The sequence below is a fragment of the Apaloderma vittatum genome, unplaced genomic scaffold, assembly GCF_000703405.1.
Source record: "Apaloderma vittatum isolate BGI_N311 unplaced genomic scaffold, ASM70340v1 scaffold6063, whole genome shotgun sequence".
NCBI lineage: Eukaryota > Metazoa > Chordata > Aves > Trogoniformes > Trogonidae > Apaloderma > Apaloderma vittatum.
The window spans coordinates 8,869-36,532 of NW_009706303.1; the positions used below are offsets into that span (position 1 = coordinate 8,869).

A 27,664-nucleotide genomic window follows, 5' to 3' on the forward strand; every position below is an offset into this window, starting at 1 on the left:
ATCAAGGTTTGATTCACATTTCATAAATGCCTCTGGCAACTGCTGAAACGGCATGTTGTCTTCATAAAACTGGAGTACCTGCTCTGCTTAATGAGGGGCCATCAGCTGCGGCAGAGCTTCAGCATGACAGGGCTTCCCGAGGGAGACTGAGGGCTGGGAGGAGAGTGGTGGCTTTGGTGGGGCTGCCACAGCCACCAGAGAAAATCTGTGTCATGGTGGTGAAGCAGCGCTGTTGTAAGCCGGGAAAATGTTCCGCACCAGCCTCTCCTGTGCCTTTGAGGTGGAGAGAATTTTGGCTTATTCTGTAGGATAGACCATGCGAGTTCCTGGGAAATTTGTGAGAGGAAATCATGTCAGACCTGGAAAAAGTAGATGATCCATCTCTTTATATATTTCAGTGCTTCTTATAATGGCTAATTTTGAAATTGCAAAGACGCTTAAAACACTGGAATTATTCCTGGTGGAAATAAATCAACAACAGAAATATCCAAAGATGCACAAAAAAATCTTCTGCTTGGCATTTTTAACACGCTTGTACTGAAGTAAACATTAAGCCAATTCAATTTAGTCCTAATATATTTGTTTTCGCTTTCTTTAGGAGAACACCCCCCAGGGACAGATGTACTTGGATAACAAAGATGACAGTACAATTTCTAGGCAACAAGAGATGGAGCTGAGTCAGACACCTTTACATCAAACCAGTTTGTCTGCAAAGGTGGCAGCCAAATCAGTGACCAGAAGTTGCAATGAGCTGCAGCTGTTACAAGAGTATCATGGCATGGTAGCAAGTCTTGGAGAGCCACAGATCCTGTGTGAAAAACCAGCAATAAGGAAGGATGGCTGCATTGCTCTGGGGAGGGATTTCACTCCAGTCCCTATGCAGGGAAGGTAAGAATAAGGACAAACAGAATACTTCTTTTTCCCCAACCCAGATTAATTTTTGATTTCCTTACAGGACAGATATGTGTTTTCATTAAGTGAATATTGTTTCTTCCACCCACACAGAGAACAGGAAACTTAATGAGACATCAGAGCAGTCTTAATTGCTATGGAGTGGTCATGGATCACCAGATTTCTGCACTAATCACGGCTTTAAAAGCAGCCGTGGGCCAGTCTTGCTGTGTTTTCAAGACCAGACACACGGCTTTTCATCCCTACCTGGTGTCACAAAAACCACAGAGATAAAGCAATTTTCATGTCCCACCCCTCACCTCTTTCAGAAAAATGCTTTGTAAGGCTGTAAACTAAATCACTACGGCTAAGACTGCGAACACTAAAATGGCACTAATGATGCAGCTGTGACAAATGTCACACAATGTGTCAAACGTACAAAGAATGTGTACTCCTTGTGTATCCTCTCCTGCATGAGGAAAGGCACAGGTTTGGGGGTGGGATGCTTGTCTTTCCTCTTGCAACCGATCAAGAGGTTCTATTTGTAAATGTTCAGTAATGTATTGTAGGCCCCAAAATATTGCGATTGGCTTTTTAAACCTTGCCTGTTCACACAGTATTTCGAAAGTGGTTGGAGTGGACTGTCAACCTTGTCGTGTAGTTTTGAGAATCTATAGGGGTGTCTTGACAGAGCCTAAAGTGAGAGTGATGCTGTACCTAATCTGAGTTCCTGCAGAACACATGCCTTGAAATGCTGCTTGGGGGTGTCTGCTCTGAGGTTGCTTACACTGCAGTGGTGAAGTAGAGTCCCAGCACAATTTCCAGAACCTGATGCTGGAGACTGTCCTTGAACTGCTATAGATTAGGAAAAGACAGGGTAAATCTCAAAGAAGTTTAATGTTTGAATCAGATTTTTTTTTAAAACTAATTAAAATGAAATCAGTATGCAAGTACAGTTTATGTAATTATGCTATTAAAAAGGACCAGAAGTGTAATACAGATCAGAATTCTGCATCTTATCTTTAGCCAGCTAGGCTTCTCATCCAAAGAATGCTATTTTCTCTTTATTTCTCTCTCTCTCTCTCCTTTCCTCCCTCCTCTTCATGTGGTTCTCCACTACTGTTTGTGTCAGGTGGGAGTTGCAGTTCTGGTTGCTCCCTGCAGTTCTGGGCAGGATGGTCACATCCCTGCACTGCTGAGCAGGGCTGAGGTCTGTCCCATGCCTTTACACCTCAGAAGGAAATCTACTTATACTGGGAGGAAAGAAAGTTCAGGGCATTTTTGTAATTTCCCTCATCTGGGCAAGGGAAATGCAGGCTAGCTGCACGAGCTTTGTTGCATCCCTTACGTACCCATAGCATAAGTGTATCCTGTAAGGCTACAGCAAACCAAGTCAAGATTTTGTATGGATCTGAAAGTATTTCCACCAGAGTGAGAACTAGAAATCATTACATCTAGGTTTTCCAAATATAAAAAGACCAAACAAATTGACAGTTTGACCACACAAAGCCATATAAAACCTTTAGAAATGATTTTTGGAGTATTTGAGGATTTGTCGTGTTGACTTAGAGTTTTACTGACAGAATCAAATCTTGTAAAGCTTCTTCAGTTCACCATGTGGTGGGAGTGAGTTAATATTGTCTTGTTTTGAAAGAACACAGTAAGTACACTGCATATGTGAGGATGGGAGGAAGGCAGGGGAAGGGAATGACTGGGTGCATCTGGAGAGACAGTTTTACTTTTGCAAACTCTCATATATGTCTTGCTATAGGTGTGCTTACCAGTTCTGTTTACTGTCCTGCTAACTACCCTGGTATAGGAAAAAACCACGTGACTGAGTTCCTATGAACTAGCTCCTACCCTTCTGTCTAAACTTCTTCCTGCTGTTTTCCAGTGGGTGATATAAATTTGGGTACCGATGATAGGCAACTTCCCGTGAACCTATGAACCACAGTCTGGAAATCATAGTCACAGGTGCTAGAGATGGAAAATACTAAATCACAGGGGAGCACACATTCCTGCAAGGTCTTTTGATAATACATTTTTCCCGTTGAGTAAACTTTAGTCAACATGAGTGATTTAGGAACAGATGGACTTTTAAAGAGTCATCCTTGTGCACCCTTAGCGACAAATGTATATGTCATCTTCTACACCAGTATATTAGGGCTTAGGAAAAGATCTTCTGAAATTATTGATATTTACCTCTCTTGCTCCTCCAATACTGATTTTTTTTTTGGGTGGAGATGAATCTTATCTGGCTCCTCTTGGCATGTATTTTAGCCAAAATACGTTAGGTGCAGTTAAAATACTGATGTGATTGTTGTAACCCCTCCAGTATGAGTAATGACCCTTAAATTATTGGGACTACTCAACAGAATGCAAATATAAATATGAATAAACCTTTGCATACTCACGAGTTGTTTGATTAGTTTCATTATAATCTGAATTAGCTTTTAATGTAAATTGTTCTTTTGCTTGCAAAGAAAACTACTAATGATTAAAAGGACACCAAATGCTTTTTTTTTTTTGTTTGTTTAATAAAGAGGTTCACTAAATTGGCATGGCTATATGGTTTGTTTTAATGGATCTACTTAACTTAAATTGCTGAATTATCTTTCAGAGATAAGATTCCCAGGTTCTCTAAATTGTTCAAATGTACACTGAGACAAGACTTTCCAAATAATCTATTTAGCAGAAGAGGGGGTTTATCTCAATCACTAAAATTACCTCTAAGAAAGTGTTCTTGAGTTAAACAGGGCCCTTTTCCCAACAATATAGATGTCCACCCAATTCTGGACTGAACATTCTCATTTCAATGTTCCATTTCTGGACATCAGGAGAAAAATTTTCACAGAAAGAGTAGTCAGACATTGGAATAGGCTGCCCAGGGACGTTGTTGAGTCGCCATCGCTGGATGTGTTTAAAGGTCGTTTAGATGTGGTGTTTGAGGGTGTGGCTCAGGGGTGAACTTTATAGAGTAGGGTTAATGGTTGGACTCAATGATCCTAAGGGTCTTTTCCAGCCTGAATGATTCTCTGATTCTATGAATGCAGCACAATCCTGCAGGTGTCTTATGGTCAGTGTGTGTATTGTCTGGGGCTGCCTGACTGTCAAAATGCCTTCTCCTTCGCTTTGTGTATTGCAGAACAGCACCTTCTGACTCCAGCTTTTATTGCATTACCTTAGGTTCCCTGGGCTTTGGCTTAGATTATGTGTGAGGAGGTCTGGACCATCTACAGCAGTCACTCCAATGACTTTGTCTTTCCAGAACATCCTTCCTCCTGAAATCAACCTGTTTGCCTTCTTGTGAATGACATGCTTCCTTCACTCCTGCTCGCTGTGGGAAATGCAGGCAGTGCCTCTCTGAAGTGGGCTATGAATGAGCTTCAGTGATGTTCAGTGCGAATGCACTTGGCCTAGATATATGTTCACACTGAACTGTGGCATACTTTGATCTATCAAAAATACAGGTTTTTAAAGTACTGTGGAACAGCAGTGAAGTGAGGATTTTGATTTGCACTGATCTCATTCTCTTCAGCCTTTAAACAGTGAACAGGCTGCTTTTACATTAGAGTTACCTGAAAATGGCTTTTGGCACTTGGCCCAAGCCACCTTTCTAAGCCTCTTACCTGGAAGGAAGACTTCGTGCTGCCCTTTAGCAATGCTCTTTGTAAGCTGTGCTCTTCAGCTCAGCCTTGACATCTCCAAAAGCACAGGCTTCTTCCTTCCATCATGTCTCTGAATGTATGGGAGGTGGCCACAAAAAAGGACTTTTGGTTGCCTTGGTCTCCTCATCAGTGCTACTTCCATGGCAAAAGCTTAATGGCATGTCTTTATATCAACCAAATCTGAAATCCTCCTTTGTGATTCACAGAGAAGGGGTGAAGTTAGTTGTTTTTGACTTGGAAGTTAGTGAGCCTTGAAGGCCATCTATGGAAATGAGACGAATAGGAATCCCATGGAACTATTTACTTGTGTTGCTATTTAAAGGTATATTACTGGAAAAAGAAGGGTATTTGTCGCAGTATAAAAGTGGTGGAAGAGAGGAGTGATGGAGTAATTAGACTCCGTGACGTTTATTTCGTATTACTTTTTGGTCCCTTTCTTTGGTGTAATTGCTGGTTGTACCTCCTTTAGGTGGCTAAATGATATTATTTTCTTAGTGCAAGAAAAAAAAAAGGTTGGCAGTTGTGCATTCAGAAATTAGACTGTAAAAGCAAGGTGATGAAACCAGGCTCTAGCATTAATCCACTGAAGTTATATTTGGATGAATGTGGCCCTGGAATTTTCTAGTCTATAATATGATAGTCCTTGGAAGTTTTTTTCTTTAATCTTTGTGCCTCATTAAGAAGATTCATCTGTGGGATAACAAAATATAATCTCTTTTTTGGAATCTGCTTGAATTTGTTTCATCAAGCAAAACTATTTATCTCAGCATTTCTCCTGTCTCTCAGTTTCACTTATGTAATGCTCACTTATGTAAGAAAAAGTAAAAACATTCAACCAAATTCAACTCTGCCTTAAATCTGTGGTCCCAGGATTGGTGGGGAGATTGGTTTGCAATGAGAAGGGAGTTAAAAATGTCCTTTGAATCCTCAGTTTGCAGCAGTACCATGGAAAGATTGCAGTTGCATTTCCTGTTAGTTGGAGAAGCTGGGAGAGGATAAGCTATTGTACAGTGAAAAGTCAATATGAAAGTGAAGTTATGCCTTCAGCAGTGAGGGATTATAAATCTCAATTTTGATTTTTAATTATGTTGATGTGTTACTCCTTTTAAAGGATATTTATGAGACTTAAAATTTGATGTCAAGAAGACATGGTTGCTGTCTAAATAAGTAAAATTTATGTGACAGTTTAAAAGCTTCTTCAGACTGGGGAAAAAAGACTGAGGGAAAAAAAACCTCAAAAACATACAAACCACATTTTTGTGTGTCCTAAGACTAATCTTTGGCTATTAGAATAAAATGTGATCTTCTGTCCAACAGTCAAAACAGGGAAAGTGGTCATTTTCACATCATAATTGCATGTTTGTGTAGGAACCGTTCTGATTTTTCATGACAATCATACAAACACTAGAGATGAGTCCAAGACAGACAGATAACTTCACAGCAAACTGCCACATTCATCATTCTCATGTAGCTTCTGGTGATCTTGCTTGCTGCCTGAATGGTGATGCTTCTAGCTTTCTATTTCCATTTCTTATCTGTAGTAAATGTTTCTGAGTTTTAATTCTACGTGAGGATCTTTAAATTCCATGACAATGCAGTGAACAAATATTATTAAAAAGATTTTAAAGTCATAGTGTCACTAATTGATTTAATTTAGTTCATTGATTTAATTTGGTTCATGTCTCTAAAGCACTTCTTGTTAACACGGAGGCTGCAACACAGGTAGTCAGGAGAAAATTGCAGGGGCATGGAACTGCTGAGACTCCCTTAGCCCAGGTTACAGCTCCTTGCTGTTGCCCCTACTATATCACAAAACACCATTTAAAACCTGAAAAACTCAAAAGAAGCAATGAGCAGCTCTAGCAAACCTTTAGCTTGAATGGTAAGAAGTAGAACAGAAAGACAAATTTGTGCACAATAGGCAAATTAGTAAGTTATTGGAAAGTTCTGCTGCCCCCTTCTAACTCTCTTCCCCATTTACTGGAAAAAAAACATCTTGGAATGGTAATGGAAGGAAGACAGAAATGTGGTTGTATGGCATAACTTAAACCATAGATTTTTTTGGCTTCACTAGAGTAAAAGAGGTGTGTTCAGCAAAAGACTAATTTTAACTTTATTTTTTGCTGTTAATGAAACATACAGAAACAGTTATTTAATTTCTCTATTGCTGTGTACTATTCATTGTCTCCATGCTTATTTCTTGTATTATTCACCATATCTCATATTGGTCATGTACCCCAGTTTCTGTTCTGTCATTGAAAGACTAAAACCATATCACTCCCATATAGCCACTCAAATGCTTTTTTGATTCTGACAGGACATTTTGGTGAACAGAATCCACTACTATTAACTTTTGATTCTAAGTGCTCTGTTGGAAGAATTAGGGGTTACTAATTAACTTCTTCACACTTTTCCAACTGTCAGGCTTGAACTGAACTCAGCTCTTGTAAAACATTTGCAGTATTCCAACCTCCAAAGATCAAATATTTCATTTGAGTCCCCGTGACATTGCACAAAACTGTTGAATTTTGCAAGCAGCTGCTCTCTTCGTAATGGTTAATAATATGGTTGTGTGGGGTTCATCTTCGTTAGCCCTCTTAAGCCAATCGTGGAAAGATGCCAGTAACATACAAGCTTCAATCCTCTTTGGGGATGGACAGCTGTTTCCTCATGTAAACCTCTGTTTAAATGGGAGAAGGCTTTTAATGTTAGCAGTGATTTTTTTACATTACAAGGTTGAAGGGTTAAGCCAACCAGGCAGCCAGACTTTGAAAAGAAATATATTGCACAGGGGTAGTCACAGTTGAGCAGGAGGGCGTGCATGGAGCTTAAATAGCTGACATGAGGAGTAAATCCATGTAAGATGAAGCAAAAAATCTCAGTCACTCGGTATCCTGTTGAGCTTTTCCTTTGGAACACTTGTACGTGCTTTGTTCCTGGCTGATGTGCCTATGTGCAGGTGGCCGCTCTGGCATATGAAACAGTTTGTGGCAATCAGCAGTTTGCACTAGCAGGTGGTCAAATTATGCTAATTAATAAGAATTCAGTTCTGTCCTCGATTTTCTGCCATGTAGATATGCAAATGTGGGGAAGAATGATTGAGTGATGGGGGAGAAGGAAAATAAAGCATTGGAGGTCCATGGTCCTTACGTGTATTGCTGCATCAGGTGCACATGATTTGACTTGGTCATGATTGGACTCTATGATCTTAAAGGTCTTTTTCCAACATAAACTATTCTATGATTCTGTGACATGCAGATAGGCAGCCACTGTGGTACTGTTTTTGGACAGTAAATAGTCTTCATGATAACATGGCAAATTTTCCATGTGCTGAGGCCCTGCGGTTGAGGGATAAAACAAGACAAAACCTGGAAGTGCAATCAAAAATAACTGAGAAAATGAGTCATGGAGAGGAATCTGTGGTTTAACAGTACAGTTTGGACCATTTAGCTTTACAGATTGAACCTCAGTGAGCCTGAGGTAGGGCGGGAACCCAAGAACATTGCAGAACATAGGACGACAGGGCCCAGGAAAAGGGCGGCTTGGTTTTACAGTCCAATCAAAAAAGAAGTGATGCCAATGGGAGTCCCTTACTGTAAATGTCCTGTGGGAGGCACAGTGTCTACTCTACTCTGAGGGATGGTAAACATACACTTCCTAGCTCTTGAGTAAGTGTACCAGATTCCAAGGCACTCATTTATTCTTTTTCTCTTTCAATTTATCAGTCTAAATAAATAATGATCCATTAATTGAAACTGCAACTGTAACTCAGGTATTATATTTTCTAAGTCAGTTTCTTGATGATCAGCATTCTGTTAATCTCTTCCTCTTGCTTCTTCTGTGAAAACATAAAGGCTTGAAGGAAGAGAAGAGGTTACTGTCTTTCCTGCTAGTCAGGGTAGTCAGGTGAGAGCTCAGGCAACTTAGTTCATGCTAAATATTTGCCCATAAGCATTGCTTCAGCCTCTGCCCAGGTTGCTAGTGAGCTGCTGCCAAGCATGGAGGAAGGAGTGAGGACTCAGAGACACTGATAGAAGGAGAAGCATCTGGAAGGAGGGAGATCAATAAAATGCAGAGACGGGAGGGATAGTGAGAAGGATGAATGGAAACCCTTCCATGCAGCTACAGAGGTGACACTGTGTGAAGCTGAAATAAATGTGAAATATGGAGTGAGAGCAGGGTGTAATGAGCCACGGAGTGATAAAAGCAACTTAATGCCATTGTTTAAGCCAGACTTTGATGCAATCATTCCTGAATTATCATAAAATATCCTAACTGTATTCAAAACTGCAGTTATCAAAAGAGTACAAAACTGTCAGTCACAAACCTTGAAGTGAGGCAGCTGAGTTAATGGCATTCCTTGCTTACTCTGAAAGCCTTGCACTACTGACTGCTTACAGCTTGATCTTCCAAACAAAACCAAGACACATTAACAAGATAAAAGCATGGCAGGGCATGATGCCTCAAAAAAATAAAACGATCCTTCCCTGCAAGGGGTACAGAAAGATACCTTTCCCTCCTCTTCCCAACCCCCCCAGCTTACTGTTAAGAGTAGATGTTTTAGAACTTAGTTCTGTTACTGATAGAGATGTCTTTCAGTCTCTTCAAATGTCTCTCTTGGAGAATTAATAAGCATCAGAATTGTTTGTCCTACTGTATTAGAAGCACTGGAAATCATTCCTCACTCAGCCACAGCAAAAATTTCCAGGAGCGTGGTGGTCATACATTCAGGCACTGAAGTTTGTGTTAAATTGAATGTATTTGATGGAAAAATAGATTAATGCAAATGGAAGAAATTAGCCAGTGAATTAAAAAAAGTAAAAATTAGGGTCACAGTCTGTAGTCTGGCAAATCATATGGCTTTTATAAAAACCTGCTATTCATAAGGAGCTCAAGTGATTTTCTCTCTGAAATACAGCAAAAGCTGATAAATGAGTCACCAAAATGCTTACAGACAGTGACCAAGCAAGCAATTCTCTGTTTGATAGCTACTAATGGGCCTGCAGGGGCAACCCGTAATAATTATGCTAATGGAGCAGCAGAAGTCAGAGAGCAGCAGTCAGAGCTCTGGCCACAGCAGGTCAAAGCTAAGTCAAGGACAGCACAGTGAGCTGGAGCCAAGCCTGTCAGAACTGGGTAGCTTCAGAAGTAATGCACTCGTGTTTTGTGGTTTTTTTTTCCTTTGCACATTTTTATATGATTTCTTTTGGGCAAGGAGAAATAGAAAACAGATTGGCAGTTACATCAACTTACGGTTTTCAGAAGTGCAGTGGAAGATTCTGAATCAGTGCTGTCTGTGAATTAGCATCCTTCAGAGACAGCTGTGAAAGGCTGAAGGTTTAGCTCACACTTTCTGAGCTACTCTCTTTTCTGTGCTAGTCAGTAAGGACAGTAAACACAGTCCATCTGCCATTCACTCCCTCGTATCCTTGAGCAGAGTTTCTGTAAGGACTCCCTTGCTTGAAGTGACACTGGTGACTGTGGAGTACGAAAGCATTTCTCTCCGACAGCCGTGCTGGCAGGTACATTGAACTGGTATGTCTGGCAGGACATTGCACTTGCTGAGGATGAAGCACTATGCTATTGAGGAACTTATTGTAAAAAGTCTAGTCCTGTATTAATACAACACTTCCTTGAATAGGGTAGGTAAATATCTCACAGTGATTTTTTCACCCACTCTTGTGGTCGTAACTTCTCTGCTGCTGAGAAAATAAAATAAAAGCAGCTTCAGATATTCTTTTGTCTCTAATCTTTCTAGGAGTGATAAGAGCAGCTCTACCTCGTCAGCCACATCAATGACATGTGAGCTACAATCCTCTTTAGGAGTTTATTGACAGCTGGTTCATGATGTAAACCTCTTACAGTGAAAAGCATGAACCTGAATTTAGTGAATCTGTCTGATAAAAGGAAGAGTAAAACCAGAATGGGGGGTAACAAGGAATGTATTTCTGTTTTCTCTGATATGTCTTTAATTGTGTAAGATGATCCAGCAGGGCTATGTCATAATATTAGGTACATGTATGATTTTGTTGCATCTATTGGCAGCACATGGCTTCTTTGCTAAGGTGCTCTCTGTGCTGTACATTGTGTCTCCCAGTGCTGTCCAGCACAAGCCAAGAGCAAATACTCTACTCATAAGGCACGATGGAATTCTTGCATTTTAGTCCTTGGTTTTGGTTCATGTCTGCTTTGCATATTGTAGCCTGTGCCCAAAAATAAGGTGAGCCAGAACTGAACATTGATGTTTCAGAGTGAAAATTTTGAACATCAACATGTGGAAAACTGTTGTTTTTAAACACAAATAAAATGTCAACAAGCACCCATTACAAACCTTTTCATAGTTATAAGACAGTACTGAAGGGGATTATAGGGCCAGAAATATTTCAGCTAGCCTGTTTTGGCAAAATATAGACTATCCTTGGCAGAAAAGAACGATATTTTGTCATGAGGATATGTATGCATGAGTATCGTTCTAATCACAGTTTTGAACCTATAGGTCTGTCAACAAAAATTGAAGGATCTCTGCTGATGTCATTAGACCTGTCATGCTTTCCAAGAACTCCAAAAGCAGTTAACAAATATACCAATTTATGTACAGTATAGAGTAGGAGTGATCATCTAATGTTCTTGATATGTCAATCCAATGAACTTCTTAGAATCGAGCAGGCAGGATGGAGAAAAGAGAAAGCTGGCTCTTCATACTTGTTAAACACCATATGAATCTGAGGAGTTTTAGGTCATACATGTAATGCTTTGAGATCATCAAAATTAAGGATTGACACTAGATTCCTTATATGTAACAAATTTTATTTACTTGTATGCAGAAGGAATGATGAGGATCCTACCTCTGCTGCATATGTATTTCTTCAGGGTCAAGGTGTTCTTGGTACCATGGTCTACATCACATTGAGTTTTCATTAACAAGGAAGTTCTGAGCAGGAGCATACCTTGTCCTTTTGATGTCACAGCATTTGACCAGAATATATTAATATATAAACTGGAATAACACTGCGAAGTTGAGACTTTAATCATAGTTCTTACAATGAAGAACAAATACTAATGGAGTCCATTCTTACTTTCTTAATCAATCACCTTTTTCAAAATTAATATGTCTATATGCTTTTGTCTCACATTAAAATCTGTTCTTTTAGCTCTGCATGTGTCATGGTATTTTTTCTCTCCAGCCCATGCTTTTTCCTAATGCTTATGGAGGAGATAATTCCTGTAGCTTTAGTTCTTCCACTATTATGATTAACTTTTCTGTTGCATAACCTTAAAATAGCACAAAATAATTTTTTTTCTCTGTGACAAAGTGCTATGGACTTCCGCTGCTCAAAAATATTTCGGTTTTGTTTTTACAACATTTCTTTGCAATTGTAACCGACTTCTAAGTGCCACAACACACATTCCATATTTGATTCCATTATTTGTTTTTTAAAGTTGTTATTTTTATGCAGAGGAATAACCATGATTCCATGTTGATTCTTGAGGTGCAGAGGAGCTACCCCTACATTAACTTCTAAAGAATAGTATGGGCATTTTGATGTTTCTCTTTTTTTCTCTTTTTTTGTTACCTAGTATATCTCTCCATTGCTTAGAGTATCAATTTGCCTTTTTCCTTTGCATTTCCATATGGCTACGGTATCGTTCAGTTTCCTGCTCTGTCACACCACAGATAATTTCTTTTTTTTTGCAGGCAGCCTGTGCAGACTGTGTTAAAAAGACATTTGTTAGCACAGTGGTTGTTTATCTTGGCAACAGTTTCTGGAGTTGTTTTATTCAAAAGATATACATGAGAATCTGTGTTTTGTTAGTACTATATCCTATGTTCAGGCATCTGTTCTGCGTTTCAGGCTTCTCTTACTTGGAGGTGCTGTTGATTCAAAACAACTAAACCTGTTTGATCCATTTAAGTTTATAATCTGATATCTACTTAACTGTCTAGTTCAACACATAGCAAAGGACAAGCTCTGCTTATTTTTTCTTTTTTTTTTTAAATGAAAAGCCTGATTTAATTCACACTTTTAAAAATGCTAGCAAATGTTTTTGATTAAGAATTGATAGATTATTCAGGCGTTGCATCTGTTGGAAGAAACAAAATCCTTGTAAACTTTCTTCTGTCTTTAACCACTGTCTGAATTAGCTGCACTCCAGAACGTACTTGCCAGGGTGGGACGAGTCTCAATTCTTCTGCTCTTAGAGACAGACATATCAGCCTTACTTCTTAAATAGGGTTCATTTGTAAGGAACCCCTGTTTTCGTGGTTTTCTTTTCTTTTTTTTTCCCCCTTCCTTTTTTTTTTTTCTTTCCTCATTTGTGTCTTTATGTAACAGCTTGAATCATTCTACCTTAATAAAGGGAAGAAGACAGGAAGAAGCTGATGACAATGGGCAGCCATGTCAGCATGGGGTTTCCTCTTTTCTGCAGATATTCTCTTGCTAAAGAATATTTTTTTAAAGTCAGCAGCACTGACACCTTTTCTTTTTCTTTGGGAGCACAGAATGAGATTTTATATATGTAACCTCGTGTCTGGATGGCCAGAAATTTTCGTGTGTATGTGAAGTGTTATTGTCCCTGCTGCTACTGAGCAGAATCTTTTTTATTGGTGAACAGTGTCCAGGATTTATTTATCTTTGGGACGCTGCTAATTTTTAGAATATATATAACAAATATAATGTAATTTTTCATCAAGAATATGTTATTTCAAGAACATGATGGAAGGAAATTACCTCTGTGGCACTATGGAGTACCCAAAGTGTTACTCTGTATAGGCTCAAGGGGAACTCAGTGGCTGAGAGTCTGGCATATGTGTGACTGGGAGGGAAGATGTGCATCATTGCGATCAGGAAGTATGATGTGTAGTTAAATCGTGTTGCTGGAACAAAACCATCTGTCATGTAGAAAAAGGAACTTCCTTCTGAACCCTAAGAGAAATTATTGTATTTTTTTTTTCAGTGCACAGGAGTATGTTCTTACCTGCAGAAGGATTAAAGCTTAAATCAAGAGGCAGGGAAGTTGAAATGGGATCATTATTCTTTGATTCCACACTTAAGGGAAGACTTGCTTGATATAATTTCCATGTTACTCTGCCTGAGACAAGGAAATTTTCTTATTTTCCTTGGAACATGTTATTTATAATGCTTGTTTTTCTGGGTTTTTTTTCCTGTTTTTTTCCCCCTTTTCTTTGAGAATCTCAGCTGAATGTGTTTATGGACTCATATGTTGTGTTTGAAAGCTGCTTGTTAATGTAAATTAGATAGCTCCTTCTTGTACTTATAGTTATCTGAGGCCTTTCAAGGCAGGAAGAGATGTGTGGTAGCAGAACAGAATCCAACACTATGGAATGAGTTTCCTGAGGCTTGCAGACTGCATATGGTAACATATTACAGTGGATCTTGGTGAAGGGCTATTGCAGGGAATAACACCACATGTGGTGACAGAACTGCATTTTTTTTTTGGATGATTTCCCTGAAGAGTTTCTAAATGTAAGAGCAAATATTGCGTTAGTGTCTTCTGCCTTTTTATTTTGTTTAGTTTCTTTAATTTATTCCTCCAGGATTTTCAGTGCTTTAAAAATTTTTATCTCTGATATAACTCGAGGTAGAATGTGATGACCAGTGATGTGGGTTTACTCTGCATGGAAGTTACTTGTTAGGAAGTTATGAGAAAATCATGTTTGGAAGGACTTGTCTATAGTTCTCTGTATCCCTAATCAGCACTGAATAATTTTTTTTTGTGAAAAGTCTCCTGTACAAAAAAGAGTTTTCATCTAAGAACATATTAAAAGTATGTGAAAGTGGTTTTTTTGGTACACTGTAATATGGACATTGTTTTTGTGAGGCTTGTACATTATTTAGTGAAGAAGCCTTCGTATTATCTCAAAGTTAGTTTGCCAGGTTCCTTGTATAGTCAACATGAGTGATGTGAAGGATGGAAAAGATGTGAAGAAGTCTCTCACTTGCTGGTGACTAGCTGTCTTGTCTAAAAGACAAGACTTTTAGAGGGCAAAATTTATATAAATAACCTCAGTGTCTAATGCTCAGCCAGAAAATGAAAATTAATTCTTAGTATCCCCATTATAGCTAAAATAATGAAAAATAAAAAAAATTAGAAGTATTCCCATTACAGTGACAAAATACCCATTATATTATCAACTTAACAATGTTATTTAAACATATGATAGTTATATCTCCCCCTACAAATTATTTATCTTAAAATTTTTCTGCTCTTTCTTCTCTAAGAGCACTGTTTCTCATGCTTCAGCTTTGGAGCAAATTTTAGCATTTTACTGGGTCCAGTCCACTGAAATCATTACATGAAGACAACATACGTTGTCCTAGTTAAATTACAGTATCTTATGAGAACATGACTACTTACAAGATATGAGGGTTGTTGAACGTGCCTTGTTTCATTTTATTGTGACCAAAGGATAAAACACAAATTCCATCAAGATTACAATAGCTGGGATCCAACCACCATTTTAAAAAAAAATTGTTAATTTGATGACAACTTGAATTTTTTAAGGCATGCTTGCCTTCACCTCATTTCTCTAACATATCTCAAGGCACAGAAGTTAGTCACATTTTTTTCATGTTGTTAATGAGTTTTTCTGTACATCTGTGCCTTTTTTTTTTTTAAATCTAAGCAATGGATTTACTTTGTTTTTAGTGAGAAAGTTTTTTTTTTTTTTTTTGTCCAAGGAGGTGGTTGAGTCACCATCCCTGGAGGTGTTCAAAGGAAGGGTAGATGTAGCATTGAAGGACATGGTTTGTGTGCTTATAGGGTTAGGAAAAGGTTGGACTCAACGATCTTGAAGGTCTCTTCCAGCCAAAACTGTTCTATGATTCTATGAAGGTTACTTTTTTATGTCTAAAAGTTGCAGGCATAAATAAAGTTGTCTCCAAATTCTTGGGATGGAACATATGGAACAACAATTTTTAAATAAATGCTTAAGAAAGAAGAAAAATAGATCCCTCATGATTTCCTCTTTAAGTATAGCTCATTAATTACTCTTTTCAATCTCCCAAACTGGGGTGTCTGGCATAACAATATATTACAAATAATGTCACAAGGAATGTCACAATTACATGTGACAGTTTGCCAGTAAATTGGTTGAATTAGGGAAAATTGTATCAAAATAATCCTGTTTTACCATTATGTAGATAGTGTTCATGTGGGAAGTGATCAGTGGTCTTTTAAAAGTGCTTCTTTTTCTTAAAACTTTTTAAATTCAACTAGTCTGAAATGGAATCTTCATACTTGAATATATATTCCCTGAAACCTTTGAGACTACAACATCAGATCACTGCAATGCCTGAAGAATAACCTGGAGATGGTCACATAGAATTTAGAATGTGTTGGGCTGGAAGGGACCTTTAAAGGTCATCTAGTCCAATCCCTTTACAGTGAACAGGGATAGCTTTAACTCAGAGCCCCATCATTTCTCCAGGAATGGAGCCACCACCACCTCTCTAGGCAACTTGTTCCAGTGTTTCACCACCCTCATTGTAAAGAACTATTTTCTAACACCTGATCTAAATCTACCCTGCTCTATTGTAAAACCATTGCCCCTTGTCCTGTTGCTACACACCCTTGTGAACAGTCCCTTCCTAACACATCATCCAGTTGTTTCTCAGACCTATCCTTCTGTTCATGTTTCCATCATCCATGTACTCCATATTGCATAGAATCATAGAATGGCCAGGGCTGGAAGGGACCTTAGAGATCATCTAGTCCAACTTCCCTGTCATGGGCAGGGACGCCACCTCTCGACTAGACCAGGCAACACATGGGGACCGAGCGGGAATCTTTAAGAGAGTCTAGTCAGATATAAAGTTAAAACCTTAAGTTGTTCTGACCTCTTCCTTAACTTCTGAGATTCTTAGAATATCCTTACAGACTACAAAAAAGAGTGCGAACCTCCCTTTATTTGTCATAAATTCTGTTAGCATCTGAGCTGGTTAAGCTAAAAGGCCATCGTGAATGCCAAAGAGAAATGCTGGCATTTAAAATTCAAGCTTGCAGAATATGCTGACTATTACAAGTGCAGCCATGCTTAAAGTGTTGCTAATAAATTGCTTTCCTACAACATACTCATTTTTCAGTACGCCCTGCAGCATTTGAGAATAATAACTTTTAACAGGTTATCTGTGTAATCCATAGAGAAACTAGAGTTTTGGAATTTGGACCACTACCAATACCAGCTCCTGCTGCCTATTTCAAATTTGCAGCTTGCTGGCAGTTGCCAACAGCAAAACCATTTTGGCAGCACCCTCTCCCAAAATGTATTTTCTCCAGATTGTTTGCAGTTTTTGCATGCTCTCTCGTGTAGCTTTCCAAATTTCTTTGCTGAAGCAGAAAATGGAGAGCAGGAAACAGCAGCGATGCCTTTTCAGCCAACTTCTCAGTCCTTCAGATGGCCTGCCCCATTGCGACGGCCCTTCTGGATAGTCATGAAGGGCTGGGCTGGACTGATTCCTTGTCTCTGACCCGTCCCTGCGCCCTCGCTGGATGCTGTGGGATAAGGCATTGGTTCGTGAAGTCATGGTCTTACCAGACTCACGGCCACCCTCTGCTCCTGGCTCCCTCCCACAGGGCAGCCAGACTTCATGGTGCCCTGACGCAGCAATGGAAATTGTGTGAAGAACAGCTCAGTCTTCTTAGGCAGAGCTGGAGGAGCTTCAGGGCAGTGCAAGGATTAAGCGCTTTCTTCTAGCTTCACCCACTGCAATGAGGACCTAGTCTGTTAACCACATCTCAGTGTCTTAATAGAGACTTCCCTTGACAGAGACAGGCAAAGATGCTTCAGGAAAAGGAGATACCAAACCCTGGGACGTATCTGAAAGTGTAATTTTTCAGGGAAGTACAATAAGCCTACAAAACCTGATCTGATTTTTAAAAAAAGAAACACGGGAAGAACGTATTTTCCAAGCTATTTCTAAATTTAAAATTGCCCTTAAAATACTAGAATATTGCACAAATGAAGAAGGAGAGGCCACTACCACATGCTCTTGCAGGATATGTTCACTCCTTGATGTGAAGTGAATGAGGCAGGCCCCTTATGTGCGTCTTGTATAGGGAATCATTTTTGTCTTGGAAAAGCTTGGCACACATTTCACTACATCTTTCTTAAGCATGTTTTATATTTACCTGGAGTCTTGGCATGGGAGACGGTTCTCAATCCAAGACCTGCCAGTTGGCTGTGCCTCTTACAATGTCTTGCTGCCAGGTAGTGTCAACACCCCAGTCCTCTGGGGAATCCTGTACAGTCCTGTTGAACAGAAAATTAGGAAAGTCAAAGAGAAAATGAATCTGTATTAAGTAATGCTTTCATTGTTAAATTTCTGTGACATCTTAATGTTGCATGCTTTTAAGGGGTCTAGAGGTTATTTGCTGATTTAGTTGAAGATACATAAAGCGTCATCAGAAGACGTCTGGAGCCTGTTTAGAGATGTGAGCTCTGGAGTCTTTTGATCCTTCCCTTGACTCTTAGTGCAGCAGCTGACCATACTTCATCTGAGATGGGTAGTTATAACAATTTCCCCATGACATGCTCCCACTGAGGAGAAGACGTGATGGAGGGTTTTGTCTCTGTGTGGGCAGTTATATATCATAAGGTTGAGTGGGCACACGTATATCATAATGTTGACAGATGTATGTATACAGCCACTAAGGACACAGTAAAAGATTAAAAGCGTAATGCTATCATGTTGGTCATCACAGTTTGTACCATGTAGCCATTGTCTGAAAGTGGACTTTATCAGAAACTGACAAATACTATATCTTGTGGAAGAAAGTATTTCAAGTATGGTCAAAACTAAAAACCGATATGGGGTTTTGTTTGTGGTTTGTTTTTTTTTTTTTAATTTTTTATTTATTTATAAAACCCTCTCTGTTTTTCAATTTATTTCTTCACTGTGCTTTTTTATAGTCATGATAAGAGTAATTAGTTCAGTACATATGATTTGTATAAAAGTTTTCTATTCAGAAGATGATGCTTCTGAAATTAGACTTTAGCCTGTAAGAATATAGAAATGATAAATTGAAGTCTTACTGTTGTTACTAGTCTCCTGTATGATTAATTATCTCTCATATTCTTACTCTGTCCTTTTTCTCCTCTAGGAAAATTTGCTTAAATTCACATAGTATTTGTTATAATCTCTTGGCTCAGTAGTATTCATGGACTTTTGTTTAAGAGATAACCTCACATTTAAAATGGTTTTAGTGATTACTGATTCAGGGACACACACTACCCTTTTTTTTTTCCTGAAGGGATTCTACTTTTAATTTTTTAAACAGTGAATTTTCCAATTAATTATGTTCAGAACTGCTGATGTTTTTGCATAATACCTATGTTTCCATATTCACCTCTTCTTCAATTCTGACCAGATCCTTTCAGTAAAAGTGAGAATTATTGCTTTGTGTTGTCATAGAAATAACTCTTTTACTGGTAGTTGCATGCACGACGTAATGTATGGCAGATGAAGCATTGTATTAGCTGATGTTTAAAATGCATGGTTTTTATTACAGGGAATGAAAACTTAATGCATCATGTGGCAAGATTAATCTTTTTAATACAACGATAAATGGTAGATTCCAGCCAAACCTAGTGATCATTTTAAATATTTACCAGCTAGCTAGGAAGAGTATTGCCTTTTCCTTTCTCAGGTTCTTGTAGGATGTTTACTTCTTTGGGTGTCCTCTGCTGTAGTGTATTTGGAATTGAAAGGTTGCTTACATTTTCTACCACAAAGTCTTCTTTTCCTTCTGTTTAAATTGACATAACACATTAGGAAACACCTTAAAAGATGGTCGGGGCAGGTCTGGTGTTTAATGGCAGGAATCGAGTTCTCTCTTTGAACTTCATCCAAGGTGCCCTGAAGTCTTTGAAAGTTGTCACCTGCAAGTAATGGGAGCAGTGGCAAAGCGACAGGTTGTGGAATCTTCCTCATGGATGCCCAGGACTTGCTTTTGGACCCTTGTGTTTTTTAATGCTGTGAGTGAGATCCTTCTCCAGCTGCTGTCAGGCAACTGGAGCTTCGTCTGTGGACACCTCCATGACTTGGAAGAACCTGCAGTATCATCTGGGATGTGGACAGCCCTCCTGCAATGATGGTTCCTTGTCTGGGTTACTGTGGAGACAGTGGGAAACTGTAATTGCTTGAAACATTAGTGATGGGAAAGTATGACCTCGACTGCAAGTAACCAGCTCAGAAGGCAGGCTTCCTCGGAGCAAACCTATGCTCCTGCAGAGAAAGCCAAAATTGATATATAAGACTGTCACAGCAGTAGCCAGGTGGTTAAGAACACAATCTTCTGTTTGAAAGATTTCTCTTAATTAGAAAAAAAATGCCCAGCTATAGAAAATGTGAGAATGAATGTGCTCATATATGTGGTTGTACAGGAAGCAAGGCATTTGCTTCTTTTTCTGGTCTCAGTTCTTCATGGATCTTTCCACGAGCCATGCTTTGCAACTCGTTGAAGAAGTCCTTGTCAAATACTTTTTTTTTTACCCATAGCTTTTGGTTTTAGTTTTCTCTCACCACTTTTGAATGAAAACAAAATGGGAATGTTAATTTTTTATCTGAAGGTCTATCTACACATAAATTTATATATTTGTAAATGCAATTATTTCATGTTTCTTTTCATATTTGATGTATAGAATGCTAATTACTTTTGAGTCTGAACCAAGAGAGAAGAAAAGTGGACACAACTGGTGTTCAGCTTACCAGCTCCTTACTTGCACAGAGTATAAATTCAGAACAGTCTTATCTTAAGAAGGAGACTATCCACAATGCGCTAATGAGTTGGCTAGGTGATCAGCTCCTTGGTGAACTGCTGAATTGCTCAGTAGAAATACTCTGTTCTAGCACGTAGGTATAACTGAAATTTCTAGCTCTTTTGATTGTGAAGAAACATTTGAAGTGTATATTGACCCTTGGTTTTGAAATGGGTCGCACTTCTTCCCCTTATTTACACAGTATCACAATTGCCAGCTGCTTGCAGGGCTGAGGAACACCAAGAATGATGCTAAGAGGGTTTTTGAACATGACAGACTTCCTTCTTGAATAGGAGGGTGCGTTTGGTGTTTGGGCCTTCCTAGATTTTGCTCACAGATGGTCTCTGTTATCTTTTGACAAAGTGGATGAGCAAATTGCACCAACAGTGTCTCTGCAGAAGTATGAGAGGCACAGACGAGCTTACATCAGGCTCCCAATTCAGGAATGATTTTCATTTTTATAACCTATGCTATTTTTTCAGGATGTGGTTTCAACTTTTTCTTTCTAGAGCTTTCAGCCTTCAAGATTCTTTTATGCCCTAATTAGCTTGATTGTTTGTCTTACTCTCATTCTCTAATTAGAATAATCACATCACGGGGGAGTTTAGGCTCTTCTGATTTTTCTCTAATTATTTTTGTTTTGTCAAGCCTGACTGTTGCCTGCTGCTTATTCTTGTCCATGTGTTTTTACTCTCTGCAAATTGATGTTGTCATGTACTAATTGTTTTCTCTTTATCTGAAGAAGTTTTTGTGTTTTACTGTACTGGCCATTCTTGGCAATCTGTGAAGCTCTACAGTTCCAAGTGGCAAGACCTATACCAGCATGTGGGGTTAACAAATATGCAAAAAGGAAGTGAAATATCTTTAACTAGCCTTCTGGATCCTTCACCTCAGGTTCTTCCACCAAACCTTTATCCTCTCTTTCTGGTTCCCATTGCTGTTGTTGCTTTGCCCTTCAGCACTCTTTGCATACTGGTCACTTGCAGTAGTGATAAAGTCCTACTGGAGTGCAAGATTGTTGGCATGTGTAGGGATACATGTATAAGACAAGACAGCTTGGAATCAACTGCTAACAATTAGAAGAAATTGAAAATTCTTGTAGAAAGGCTTCTGGTTACTAATTTCAGATTTTACACGTGTCCTAAGATGAAAAAAGAAAAATAAGTGGAGAAAGGTTAATGATGCATATAATGCGAGGTTAGATCAGAACAGCATATAGTATATGTTATTTGGAGCCTTTTTTTTTTTTTGGAATGACTGATATCATTGTGTTTAAATGCAGAAACAGCTTATCAGCCTTTCCATGAGTTAAATTTCTGAATGTACATGTTCAAGGTCTACCATGAGAATTTTTATTACAATTTTTACTTTTCGATACAAACTTCTAATGTAGTGGGATGCCAGGATTAGCCAGGAGAGTATCAGTAATGTTTAGTGAGTACAGATTTAAAGTCCTAATGGTGTTTTTGCTGTCCGTATGGTTTCTGTTTTGTAAAAGTCATAGGTAATCTTTTATATCTAAGGTCCTGATGAGATTAAAACAGCGCTTTCTTCAAAATACCAGAGTTTCTCCACTTACACTTTTTCTGTGAATGATATTCTCCTATTTAAAAAAGGGAGCACTCTGATAGTTTCAGAGTACGCTACCATCTCTTCACAGGTGAAGTGTCAGTGCAGTGTAAGACCTGAATTGTAATCTGCCTAACGTTCCACCCAGGTACTGGATAATTATGTCTCTCTTACTCTCTCATTCTCTTCTGTTGAGACTGCAAATACAGTGCTTACAGGGGAGTGTTGTAGCCACTGAATGCTGAAATAACCATATGCAATTGCTCCACACCTAGCATGGCTTCTAAATGATAACACCACTAAACAATCAAGCCAAAGCATGGTAGTTTTAATTTTACGAAGTCTGAATTCACACATACTTCTAGAAATTGTAAGAAATTCCACTGTCTTCCATTGTGTTATAAAGTTAAATACACAGATCCTTCTTTTTGGACTGATGTTATGTTTGGAAGATTGAATTACCAGTGACCTTTGTAAATTTATTTTGTTGTGTATGATTTTATAATTTCTTTCCCCTCATGGTCCAGCAATAGTAGAAGACATTTTAGTTTTCCACTAAATGTCTGAGGAAGTAATGAGATCGGCATGGCTAGCAGATTTCTTCAGGACTTTCTGGTAGTGAGTGGCTTCAGTTTTGAATGGAATAAAACTGAATGTGTCTCAGTAATGGTGGTTTTGATAGAAAACGTCTCTCAAAGTGCTGGGTCTTGGAGAGTGTTCTAAAATTGCTCAATTATTTAATTTCTCCCAGAAGCCTGCCCCAAAGCAAGACCCCTGTGATTGTGCTTGATTTTTTTCAGCTGTTTCTTAAGACTTGGGATCTATATTTTAACAAAAGCCTTCTTAGCAATGCTGAGGTTCAATATGACAAGAAGTAGCTTACTCTCTGTTAATTATCTGCAGCAACAGGATCAAGACTTGACAGAAACTATTTGGAAGGAATTGCACTGCAGGAACGAAGTACTTGTTCTTCAGATAAAGCTTTCTTCCCCAATGCAAAGAGTGCTGAGCTTGTGGTAGAGATTAGTAGATTTCTGGTGATTTATGTCTCAGATTACATTTACAGGACAGAAATTATCCTTTGATTTTCTGCTTTATGAAGTGTATTGCTGTGAACTTACATGACTATATGTAATTATTTACCTTAAGAATTTTGATTCACTGATATCCCATTGCAGTGGTTCCACTGTAAATTTAGGTGTCCAAAATAGAAGCATGTGAGTATGAGTTAGGTGTCTTTTCTTTCTTGGCATTCAGAGGGTATTTAATTGATGATTTTAGATGTTTTTAGACAGATTTCTCTTATTTTATGTAGTAGAGTCTTCCATGGCTGTAAGGAAGTAACTACTATGAGTAGTTCAAACTTAATGAAAACTTCAATTTTGGTGAACACCATTCTTAAAGAATATTTAACTAGTTAGATGCATTTGTAGCAAAATGTTCTGTGGAACTGTAGTGAATCATTGCATTGCAGACTTACTTTTTTGGTTTTTTTTTGTTTTTTTTTTTTTTATCTCCAAAGATATCACTTCAACTTTTCCAAATTATTCAGCTCAAGGTCAAAAAACACTGGCTTTACAGAGAAGACACCATTACTGAAGGTTTCCCCAGAGGAAAATGGGTAAGTTACTTTCATTTTACTCAAAATATTTTTTTCCCTAAGCGCTCTTCCATTTAACTGTGCATGGCGCTTTCTTATATCCTGACACCAAACCTGCTGGGAAATAAAGTGAATGACAGGGGTTGTGAGCAGAGAATTACTCTGGAGGACCTTGAGTGGAAAGAAAGGGCTGAAATGGGGAAAGGAAATATATAAGGTCTGAGGCTGGGGTGATTAGAGAGCCCTAGGAATAGGCGACTGCAGGTTATGTACTCTGATTTCCTTGGTGTTATATCAGGTGCACTGAAAAACACAGAAGAGCCATACAAAGGGTCTTTTTAGAAGGTTTAAACACTAAATCCTGAGGTCCATCTGCCTGGCGCATCAGAGAGCTGGTCAAGGGGTCTCTGTTCTTACTCTCCAGTCTACACAGTTGTGTCACCAAGGGGAGCTCAGTCTGTACTAAATAAATCTCTTTCCAAGCATTTTTCCATTAAAACCTTTCGCAGTGAGTCTAAGGATATGTAAGGTCAGTTCAATCTACTACCTGTTGAAATAAACCACTGTTTTATTTTATTATGTTTACTGGAAATGTGTGACAGGTTGCAGTGCATCGCTCTTCATAATCCAGATTTTACCACAGATGATGATTCATGGGACAACAGCTCTGCAGAATTTGAGCAAAGGTTTCAACTGGGAGGTGAAATCACGAGTTTTTCCAGATCTGCTTCTTCTGAGAAATACGAAATCTTGGACAACCTTCATGTCAAGTTCAATTTATCAAAGATGAGGTCTGAATTCAAACATAAGTTTATTTATTTTTCCATTCGTTATTTTTTAATTTATTTTCTGCGGGGATTACTTTTTAAGTATAGATGTTCAGAGAATTTCTTATTTTCTGCAAAAGAATGAAATAATGCCCCATATCTAGGCAGTATCTTGCCACTGATGTTTTCTAAATAGAGCTTGGCGAAATTGATTGCAGTCTCTACCTAATGATCAATAGCCCTTTGTTTTTACAAACATTGATCATAGCACCTATTCTAAATTTGTAATTAAATATCTTCTATGTTGCTTTTAACATTTCTTTGAAATAATTTCTTAAAAGCCCCTTAGCTGATTCTACAGCTTTATTCACCAGTGTTTTATTGCTTTTATGAAATACATCTTAGTTCAAGTATTTATCTAACACAGTCCTTCTGAAATTATTATAGCAGCTTTTCACATTTACACAATGCAAAATTTGACTGAGCATTTTTCTGTCTTTAAGTACATTAATGTATTTCACTCTTTACTTCCAAGTAGTCTTTTACTTCATTTAGGCATGGAGGAAATTGAATCTGTTAGTACATTAAAAGGTACCAATATGATAACAGCTTAAGATCAAATTTTCTCAGGATATTTTTTGCCTGAGATTTAACTAACAAACCCTTTAATCTTGGATGCTAAGTCTCTCTGCCCCTTCTGGAGTTTCCACTCTTCCTCCTAGTTTGGTTTGCCCTCTGCAAATAGCTCTGCAGATGTGCATGGAGCCCAGCACGGCATGCCCGCATCTCCATGTTGATCCGCGGAGCTTTTCCAACGAGATGTCCGTGCATCCTTTCCCAGTCTGTGTGTTGTCTTAGCTCATCACCTCACCATTGTTTTCGTCCTTTCATTGGGCATATGGTATTGTGTGGAGTGCCACTCTCCTGCACTGCTGCCCAACAAATGGAGCAGGAAAATTTCAATGGCTGCAATTAGTGCAATACGAGCAGATATGAAGAAGATTGGCATGCTTGCTTCACGCTCGTGGGAGCTTCCCCTGGTATTTGACGGAACAAAGGCATCAAGAGGGAGAGTAGATCCCATTGTTTCCAGTACAGCATAGCGTTGTAATCTGGGGAATAGTATGTTTTCATGGCAGAATTTCCTGTGAAATATTTCCATTTCTCTAGCGCAGGTTGTACATATGGGGCCAGCTCCTTGGCTGTTGTTAATCAGCATGAGTCTGCTGAGGTAATAAATGGAGCTAAACTGCCCGACACCACGTGCAGATCAGCCAGAAAATCATTTTGTTTAGAGCAAGGGGTGAAATCCTCCATAGACTGATACTTCATATGTTTCCAACCGAAGTCAAACAGGATTGCGCTGGAGGCAGACATCTGCACAGGATTTGGCACAGGGTTTGTACTTGCATCCCTGTGCCAGATTAGAGCTGTCGGAAGAGACAGATTGCAAACCCCGGGCCAGTCAAAGGCTGATCATTTCTCAACTGTAAGCTGTTAAAAGCACTGCTTCCCTAATACAAAATGTCATGAAAACAAACAGACGGGAGGAAAAGAGCCTTTTCAATTCTACATTGTATAAAATAATCATGTCAAAAAGCTTTTTTATTGTATCTTGCCAGCTCCTTTAGATGAGTTTCTGTTATTTACAGTCAAGTGGTTATGAATTTGTAAAAGCTTAATTAATGCTTTTTAGTTTTTCTTACGCCTTAAAAGTCAAGTTATTGCTGCTTCTTGTTTCAATAATAATTAAAGTTATTATTATTAGAAATGATAATTTCAAATTGCAAACAGAAAATATAATTAAAACTAAACCAATCTAGACTGGGCTTTACTAATTCATAACAAATATATTTTCAAAAATACCAGAATAGAACTGTATTTTAGAGATGGTCAGAATAAACAAACAAGATAGAGGATATGTGACTAAGATGGCACTAGGTATTTTCCATAAATCACGTAATACCAAAAGAAGTTATCAGTTTTGAGGTGCTGATAATAGCTTTGTTGTCATTCCTCTCTTTTCAAGCCTTTATTATTTTCTTCCCCTTCTCTGCAACTTTTTTCGGTAGAGAGGGGCTACTTGATGTTTCTGGAAGAAACCTCCTAACTGACTTCTCCTCTTCTTTGCCTTCTCTAGATCTTTATGTTGTGTAAAGTTTGTATAAATTTGCTACCACTTGTACTTCATGGGATATGGTAGCCCCTTTGTACCAGTTTGTGGCAATGCATTTTTATTAGCTGCTGGATTCTTTCCTGCCTCTCTGGAGAATTCTAGAGAGGAAGGGATCTTTAGAAAATCATGTTTTCCAAAAATGAGTCTTCAGTCCCTTATGCTGCTTCCAGTCAATGAACTTGATTTAGGGACTTATTTCCACTGTGATTAAAAATTATTTCTGACTCTCTTCAGGCTACTCTGTTTTAACATTTTTTTTTCTATAGCATCTGTCAACGCAGCTATTTGTTACACTGTTTCTTTCTCAACTAATTATCCTAGTAACTTGAAATGTTTTTCTTCTTGCTTGTCATCAGGCTTAAATCAAACCTTAAATTTGTCATTCTGTCAGAACAGCAATATTGAATATTTACTTTTGAAAAAGTGAAATAAGACTGTTATTGGCTTCAATTAATGAAAAGATGTAATCAGGACAAATCACCGAAAGGAGTTCTGTAAATTAAGACATCTGTATAACATACTGCTGGGCAGCCAGAAACTAATTAGTTAAGAATTGACTTTTATGGTAAGATTAAAAATGGTAATTTAAAAGTGCTAAATCTTAAGATTTCTTACTCAAGATCATGCGTTTTCAACATCCATGTTTTAATTTAAGTTATTCTCACTTAACCCACTCAGCAATAAGCTCTGACACTTCAGAAGATTTGAAGGCATCACATTTCCACAACGGGGCATTCCTTCAAAGGGCACAGATGACCTATGGAGAAAATATCTAGTTTTGCTAGAGATACTCATAAAGAGTATTTGGTTTAAAGAGACATTACTAAAACCAGGATGTTCTTGAAGCTTGTTCTTGTCTTTAAACTGCCTCACAAGCTGTACTGTCTGCTGGGGCGGCAGTGCTCCTTTGCCAGCTTGAGCTGATGGGGCTCTGGGTCTGTTGGGAACCTGCAGTAGCAGCAGAGAAGTGGCTCCAGGTCCGAGCACCTGCTCATGCTGCTGCCTTCCCTTGGCTTTCCCAAGAGGAAGAACCTCTTTCCTGTGGAATGAGACCCAGCTGGCAGCAGACTTGGGGCAGGAGCCCTTATGGGCACTGAGATTTCCCATGCTCCTGCCCACCCAGCGTTGTGGTGTCCATAGTCTTGACATGATATATTATCACTTATAAATGCTTACCAAGATGCTTCTGAAATCTCAGAGCGATTAAAAGAACAG

General features: G+C 38.6%; 1 protein-coding gene across 1 annotated transcript in view; it reads left to right on the top strand.

Moving 5' to 3' along the window:
- Positions 1-619: 619 nt before the first annotated feature.
- OCA2 (oculocutaneous albinism II) overlaps positions 620-27,664 on the top strand; it is a gene marked incomplete at its 3' end in the record, with an annotated part of 39,703 nt that continues 12,658 nt past the window's right edge. The window contains exons 1-3 of the mRNA XM_009865724.1: positions 620-888; positions 23,429-23,527; positions 24,109-24,297. Coding sequence (XP_009864026.1) covers positions 620-888; positions 23,429-23,527; positions 24,109-24,297 — 557 coding nt within the window. The remainder of the gene's footprint in view (positions 889-23,428; positions 23,528-24,108; positions 24,298-27,664) is intronic.